This window comes from Micropterus dolomieu, linkage group LG06, assembly GCF_021292245.1.
Source record: "Micropterus dolomieu isolate WLL.071019.BEF.003 ecotype Adirondacks linkage group LG06, ASM2129224v1, whole genome shotgun sequence".
NCBI lineage: Eukaryota > Metazoa > Chordata > Actinopteri > Centrarchiformes > Centrarchidae > Micropterus > Micropterus dolomieu.
The window spans coordinates 29,973,127-29,980,854 of record NC_060155.1 but is presented as its reverse complement, the minus strand read 5'-3'; the positions used below and the strand labels follow the sequence as shown (position 1 = coordinate 29,980,854).

The 7,728-nt window shown below is 44.6% G+C and overlaps 1 protein-coding gene across 4 annotated transcripts in view; it reads right to left on the bottom strand.

Annotated features, from left to right (window-relative positions):
* The window catches only part of si:dkey-181m9.8 (E3 ubiquitin-protein ligase RNF31), a 25,166-nt gene that overhangs the window by 7,920 nt on the left and 9,518 nt on the right, over nt 1–7,728 (bottom strand). For 3 of the 4 annotated variants that reach the window (XR_006825345.1, XM_046051191.1, XM_046051192.1), the window contains 6 exons: nt 4,232–4,473; nt 3,840–4,022; nt 3,162–3,344; nt 1,871–1,969; nt 1,379–1,468; nt 1,163–1,268 (listed from right to left, as the gene is read on the bottom strand). Coding sequence is in view for 3 of the 4 variants with exons in the window: in XM_046051191.1 (XP_045907147.1) it covers nt 1,163–1,268; nt 1,379–1,468; nt 1,871–1,969; nt 3,162–3,344; nt 3,840–4,022; nt 4,232–4,473 (903 nt within the window). In the remaining variant the exon portion in view is untranslated. Of the gene's footprint in view, nt 1–1,102; nt 1,269–1,378; nt 1,469–1,870; nt 1,970–3,161; nt 3,345–3,839; nt 4,023–4,231; nt 4,474–7,728 lie in introns of all 4 variants that reach the window. The other variant, XM_046051193.1, reaches the window with a different exon arrangement.

Here is a 7,728-nt window from a genome sequence, read left to right as displayed (position 1 = left end):
ACATCACGATGCTGAAATAACTACATCCTAACGCAGAAATAACTGCATCATAGCTACATCATGAAGCTGAAAAACCTACATCACGATGCTGAAATAACTACATCACGATGCTGAAATAACTACATCACGATGCTGAAATAACTACATCCTGACGCAGAAATAACTACATCATAACTACATCATAAAGCTGAAAAACCTACATCACGATGCTGAAATAACTACATCCTAACGCAGAAATAACTGCATCATAGCTACATCATGAAGCTGAAAAACCTACATCACGATGCTGAAATAACTACATCCTGATGATGACATAACTACATCCTGATGCTGAAATAACTACATCACGATGCTGAAATAACTACATCCTGACGCAGAAATAACTACATCATAACTACATCATAAAGCTGAAATACCTACATCATGATGCTGAAATAACTACATCCTGACGCAGAAATAACTACATCATGAAGCTGAAATAACTACATCATAACTACATCATGAAGCTGAAATACCTACATCACAATGCTGAAATAACTACATCACGATGCTGAAATAAGTACATCATAACTGAAAGTTGAAAAACCTACATCACGATGCTGAAATAACTACATCCTGAAGCTGAAAAACCTACATCACGATGCTGAAATAACTACATCCTGACGCAGAAATAACTACATCATGAAGCTGAAAAACCTACATCACGATGCTGAAATAACTACATTACGGAACTGAAATAATTACATCACGACGCTGAAATAACCCCCCTTCTCCCCCATCTACTGTTAGTAGTGTGTAAATTCATAGTAATCTTTCAGTTTTTTCAGACAAAGTTTAGTTTGCTTTGGGTTACTCTGAAGTGTTCCTCACATACTGCACAGGAAGTAGCTCAGCAACCTGTAGTAAAATGACTGCACAGTGGCCAGCAGAGGGCGGTGCCTCCCTGCTAATGGATGAACAGGGTGAACAAGAGTATCTTTACGCTATTAATTTTATGATCCCATGCAGTGGCTCACTACTTCAGTGAGTCCAGCACAGATACAGCCCTCACTAAACACACACCAGCTAACAGTGACTACAGGCAGCAGAGGCCCTTTCCCACCCTGTTCCAGGTCCTGGTGTTAGGAGGACCCCCTTTCAGCTCCTGGTGGTGTGTTCGTACCGATGCTGTTGTAGCTGAGCAGGGAGGTGTTGTGGTGGTCTGGCTGGTTCTGCTGCTGCCAGACTCTGAACTGGTCACAGGAGAGTCCCTGATGTTGGGGAGACCACTGCAGGAACAAACAGGCGGTTCTCAGGTTCATGTTACTGACAGTGTGACTGTGCGTAGAACCCAGTTCAGTCGGGTCCAGGAGACTCATGTAGTGTGTGTGTGTCTTACAGGTGATCTGCACTGACAGCAGGTACTCTTCTTACAGCTGGGGCAGTCCATCCTCAACCTGCCGGCTTCATGAAGCATGCCGAACGAACACTGAAACACAGGTGGAGACAAGTGGAGACAGGTTGTGTCACTGGTCAGACAGGTGTGCTGAGCAGCAGAATCACTGCGGGGGGCCCGGTTCACACCTGGTATCAACATGCGATCTGTATCCAGTCAGTGGGTCTCTGCACTCACACCTGGTGTGAAAACTGAGCAGGTCTCAGGTAAAGCAGACCAACAGATGTGATGCTCTTCTTGAGGTGACGCTGTACAGGTGTCATTTACACCTGCTGAGATCTGATCACGTTACCAAGACCACCTCCAGATGGGGACTGACTGAACCCATTCTGGTCCCAATGTCTTCTGCTGCATTTATGCCTCCATTAACATGTTGTCCCTGATCCAGATCACATGTTAATACCAGGCTTCTGAGGTCCTGATCCAGTCTCTTACATGAGCACACCAGCTGAAGTTGGGCATCTCCTGCAGAGCCCGGTCTCTGAGTTTCCTCTGGAAGAGTTCGTGGATCTGAGGAGGCAGGAAGTGACGGATCTGCACACAAACAACAGATTCTCTGAGCCAAAGATACAGAACCAGGACACAAAGACATGACGGTATTTCTTCAGCCATGGTCACCAGCTAGCAGTCGCTGCAGCAGCTGTTCAGATTTTCATCATCCCCCCGTTAAACAGGCTGCAGTGACTGACTCGTCCTCACGCAGAGATTAGTAATAGTCACTAGCTGTTAACATGCTAACTGCAGGAGGAGCTAGAGCTCTTTAGCTAAATGACAGCTAACGTTAGCATGCTAATATCTGAAGAGTGAAGGTGGTCACACGGAGCGCGCTCCACACTCTGCCCTGAAACTTGAAGCTGTTTAATAAATTATAATTATTTTATTTTGGTGGAATAAAATTTAACAGCTCAAACTACAAAACAAGAAAATGAAACTGTCAGTTTATCAAATATTTACCCGCTCACATGAACACAGATCTATAAGTGAACGCAGATAAAACAGTGAACTTTAATAAACAGTGAAGCTCTTATTGTGAAAGTTACATTACAGCTCGTGACTTCCTGTTAGTCACTTGCTCTTCATTGGAGGGTTAAGTTTAGGGCGCCGCAGATTTACACGTTACTTCAGTCTGTAATGGCTGAGAGGGCAGAGTTACTGAAAACTTTTGAAGAGCTGGTTCGACCCAGAGTCCTGATCCTGGATCAGTCAAACTGATCTGGGTCACATGTTTCAGTGTGTCTGATATTTTAATTTGTTATTAGATTAGATATTAGATTTGTTTCTTCTGGCTGTGAGACACCCAAAGGTTTTAGGATTTCTGTGTTTATGGTTCAGGACAGTCCATATCAGGTTCAGAGATTATTGTGGGTAACAGCTCAGTTCTGGTCCAGTGAGAACTCGACCCTGCAGGAGAAAAAACATCCATTCATTTGTTTTATTTCAGGATCACTTTCACCACAATCCAAAAAATTCAGACATTTTGGAATTGTGTGGTTGAAAGCTGTTTGCCTTTCCGCCCCCGTGAGCAGCTGCTCACCTGCCCTGAGTCAACAGCCACGCCACCTCTCACTTCACACAACCAGACCCCTGATCACATGGTTCAGCACAATCATTAATAAATAAATACAGCAAATCTGCATTATGGCTTCAACACTGGTTTCAAAATGTTTTCACTGCCATCTTTTATTTATTCGCAGCATTTACAGTAAGTGACTTCTGACGTCCTCACCTGTGTGTCCAGCAGGTTGAAGTAGTCCATGGACTCCTCCATCCCTCCCTGACCTCTGACCTCAGGTCGGCCACACTGAGGACAAACCAGTTGATCGATACTTTTCTCTTTAATGGCCGACGAGAAAAACGTCTTAAAACACGTCTGACACAGAAAACAGGAGCAGTGAGTCATGGTGATGATCTACAGGAAATGCAGACAGAGAAGAAGAAGAAACAGGAGCAGTGAGTCATGAGGTGCGTTTGACTTCATGCAGCGCTGCGCAGCGCTGACTAAACATGATGCCTGCTGGACTTAAAATAAGGCATGCTGGTTAGAAATCGTGCCCAACTTTTGCCGGCGCTGCAAAACACCACCATGTCACATGAGGGCGATCGCAGCTACTTTTCTCCGGCTGCACAAAGATGGAACCACCATTTTCCTGATCTCGAGGTCAGTCGTTGTTCTCAGCTCACAGTGAGCTCACACAGGTAGAATGTGTCTGACTTTACGGCGCCATTTTTATACCCGGCCCCTGCAGTCGCCCTCAGCTCATGTTAGACCATCAAGTCGGTGAAAGTCAGCCGCAGTCAACTCCAACGCACTTAGTGAGTCATGGTGATGATCTACAGGAAATACAGACCGAGAAGAAGAAACAGGCTGCCTGGTCTCTGATTGGTCACATGATACATCTCTCACCTTGCTGAAGGACACCTGCTCTTGACAGATGGGGCAGCTGTAAGTCAGAAACTTGAGGGCTGATGGGAAATCTCTGTTGAGTTGGACAGCCTCCATCACATCAGTGGGGCTGAAGCTCCTCCCCTCCATGGTCATCAGAGACAGGAATATGGCGGCCTGGTTTGGAGGAAGACGAGCCGCCATCTGAAGGAGGAAGAGAGAGTTGATGGTTATGATACCAGCCCAACGTGTCAGGAACTCAAGACAGCTGGTATCAAACACACGGGTTTGGACGCCGCTGTCTTGTTGTGGAAACAAGATCAAGACTGACTGGGGGTCAGGTCTCGGCCGGGTCTGAACAAGGCAAAACTGAGACCTGCCGAGACCCACTGAGACCCTGTTGTCCACCTCACCTTCATATGGTCCACTCCAGCTGCTGGTTGTGACGGAAGTCTCTGTGTACTGAGGCCCTGTTGCAGTCCAGCTGCTGGCCCAGATCCCGGAATCAGAACCACACATCCTGCCATATGTTTGCCTTTGGCAGCTTCTGATTGGACCGTACGCACAGGTGAGTCAGCCCGCTGGTCTCTGCTGGACTCCCTGTCCAGCCTCAGAGTTCCCATCATCCTGCTAAGAGGGTCTGTAGGGGGGACACCTGCAAAGACAAGACTATTAACAGTGTAAGAGACCAGAGGACCAACACTGGATTTCTGTGTTTGTACACAGGTAGTGTTTGTGTGAACATGGCGGCCTGGTTGGAGTCAAGTTCTGGGCCATAATTATTGTGCCAGTCCGCCCCTGGCTGAGGGAGTTTACATGGCTTACATTTAGCACAGACACCATGAACAGGATCTGCTGAACTAGATCTGATCCACAACATGCAGGTAATACATTACTGAGTCAGCTGGAACCGAACAGTTTAGATACGACAGCTGGAACCAAACAGTTTAAAGACATCAGCTGGAACTGAAAAGTTTAAACACGATAGCTGGAACCAAAAAGTTTAAACACGACAGCTGGAACAGTTCAAACGTGACAGCTGGAACCGAAAAGTTAAAACGCGATAGCTGGAACAGTTTAAAGACAACAGCTGGAACCGAACAGTTTAAACGTGACAACTGGAACCGAACAGTTTAAACACAACAGCTGGAACCGAACAGTTTAAATATGACAGATGGAACTGAAGAGTTTATATGCAACAGCTCGAACGGAACAGTTTAAATACAACAGCTGGAACTGAACAGTTTAAACACAACAGCTGGAACTGAACAGTTTAAATACTACAGCTGGAGCCGAACAGTTTAAACACAACAGCTGGAACCGAACAGTTTAAACACAACAGCTGGAACCGAACAGTTTAAACACAACAGCTGGAACCGAACAGTTTAAATATGACAGATGGAACTGAAGAGTTTATATGCAACAGCTCGAACTGAACAGTTTAAATTCAACAGCTGGAACTGAACAGTTTAAAACGACAGCTGGAACAGTTTAAACGTGACAGCTGGAACTGAAGAGTTTAAATACAACAGCTGGAACCGAACACTTTAAAGGCAAGAGCCGGAATTGAAGAGTTTATATACACCAGCTGGAACCGAACAGTTTAAACACGACAGCTGGAACAGTTCAAACGTGACAGCTGGAACCGAATAGTTAAAACGCGAGAGTTGGAACAGTTTAAAGACAACAACTGGAACCGAACAGTTTAAACACGACAGCTGAAACTGAACAGTTTAAACGTGACAGCTGGAACCGAACAGTTTAAACGGGACAGCTGAAACCGAACAGTTTAAACACAACAACTGGAACCGAACAGTTTAAACACGACAGCTGAAACCGAACAGTTTAAACGTGACAGCTGAAACCGAACAGTTTAAACGTGACAGCTGGAGCCGAACAGTTTAAACACGACAGCTGGAACCAAAAAGTTTAAATACGACAGCTGGAACTGAACAAACACAACAGCTGGAACCAAAAAGTTAAAACACGACAGCTGGAACCGAACAGTTTAAACACGACAGTTGGAACAGTTCAAACGTGACAGCTGGAACCGAAAAGTTAAAAGTCGAAAGCTGGAACAGTTTAAAGACAACAGCTGGAACCAAACAGTTTCAACGTGACAGCTGGAACCGAACAGTTTAAACACAAAAGCTGGAACCGAACAGTTTAAATATGACAGATGGAACTGAAGAGCTTATATGCAACAGCTCGAACTGAACAGTTTAAATACGACAGCTGAAACCGAACAGTTTAAACGTGACAGCTGAAACCGAACAGTTTAAACGTGACAGCTGGAACCGAACAGTTTAAACGTGACAGCTGGAACCGAACAGTTTAAACGTGACAGCTGGAACCGAACAGTTTAAACACAACAGATGGAACCGAACAGTTTAAATACGACAGATGGAACCGAACAGTTTAAATATGACAGATGGAACCGAAGAGTTTATATGCAACAGCTGGAACCGAACAGTTTAAAGACAACAGCTGGAACCGAACAGTTTAAATACAACAGCTGAAACCGAACAGTTTAAACGTGACAGCTGAAACCGAACAGTTTAAACGTGACAGCTGAAACCGAACAGTTTAAACACGACAGCTGGAACCGAACAGTTTAAACACGACAGCTGAAACCGAACAGTTTAAACGTGACAGCTGAAACCGAACAGTTTAAACGTGACAGCTGGAACCGAACAGTTTAAACACGACAGCTGGAACCAAAAAGTTTAAATACGACAGCTGGAACTGAACAAACACGACAGCTGGAACCAAAAAGTTAAAACACGACAGCTGGAACCGAACAGTTTAAACACGACAGTTGGAACAGTTCAAACGTGACAGCTGGAACCGAAAAGTTAAAACGCGAAAGCTGGAACAGTTTAAAGACAACAGCTGGAACCGAACAGTTTAAACGTGACAGCTGGAACCGAACAGTTTAAACACAACAGCTGGAACCAAAAAGTTTAAATACGACAGCTGGAACTGAACAAACACGACAGCTGGAACCAAAAAGTTAAAACACGACAGCTGGAACCGAACAGTTTAAACACGACAGTTGGAACAGTTCAAACGTGACAGCTGGAACCGAAAAGTTAAAACGCGAAAGCTGGAACAGTTTAAAGACAACAGCTGGAACCGAACAGTTTAAACGTGACAGCTGGAACCGAACAGTTTAAACACAACAGCTGGAACCAAAAAGTTTAAATACGACAGCTGGAACTGAACAAACACGACAGCTGGAACCAAAAAGTTAAAACACGACAGCTGGAACCGAACAGTTTAAACACGACAGTTGGAACAGTTCAAACGTGACAGCTGGAACCGAAAAGTTAAAACGCGAAAGCTGGAACAGTTTAAAGACAACAGCTGGAACCGAACAGTTTAAACGTGACAGCTGGAACCGAACAGTTTAAACACAACAGCTGGAACCAAAAAGTTTAAATACGACAGCTGGAACTGAACAAACACGACAGCTGGAACCAAAAAGTTAAAACACGACAGCTGGAACCGAACAGTTTAAACACGACAGTTGGAACAGTTCAAACGTGACAGCTGGAACCGAAAAGTTAAAACGCGAAAGCTGGAACAGTTTAAAGACAACAGCTGGAACCGAACAGTTTAAACGTGACAGCTGGAACCGAACAGTTTAAACACAACAGCTGGAACCGAACAGTTTAAATATGACAGCTGGAACTGAACAGTTTAAATACGACAGCTGGAACTGAACAGTTTAAATACGACAGCTGGAACTGAAGAGTTTATATGCAACAGCTGGAACTGAACAGTTTAAATATGACAGCTGGAACCGAAATGTTTAAACACAACAGCTGGGAACCGAACAGTTTTATAATGACAGATGGAACTGAAGAGTTTATATGCAACAGCTGGAACCGAACATTTTAAAGACAAC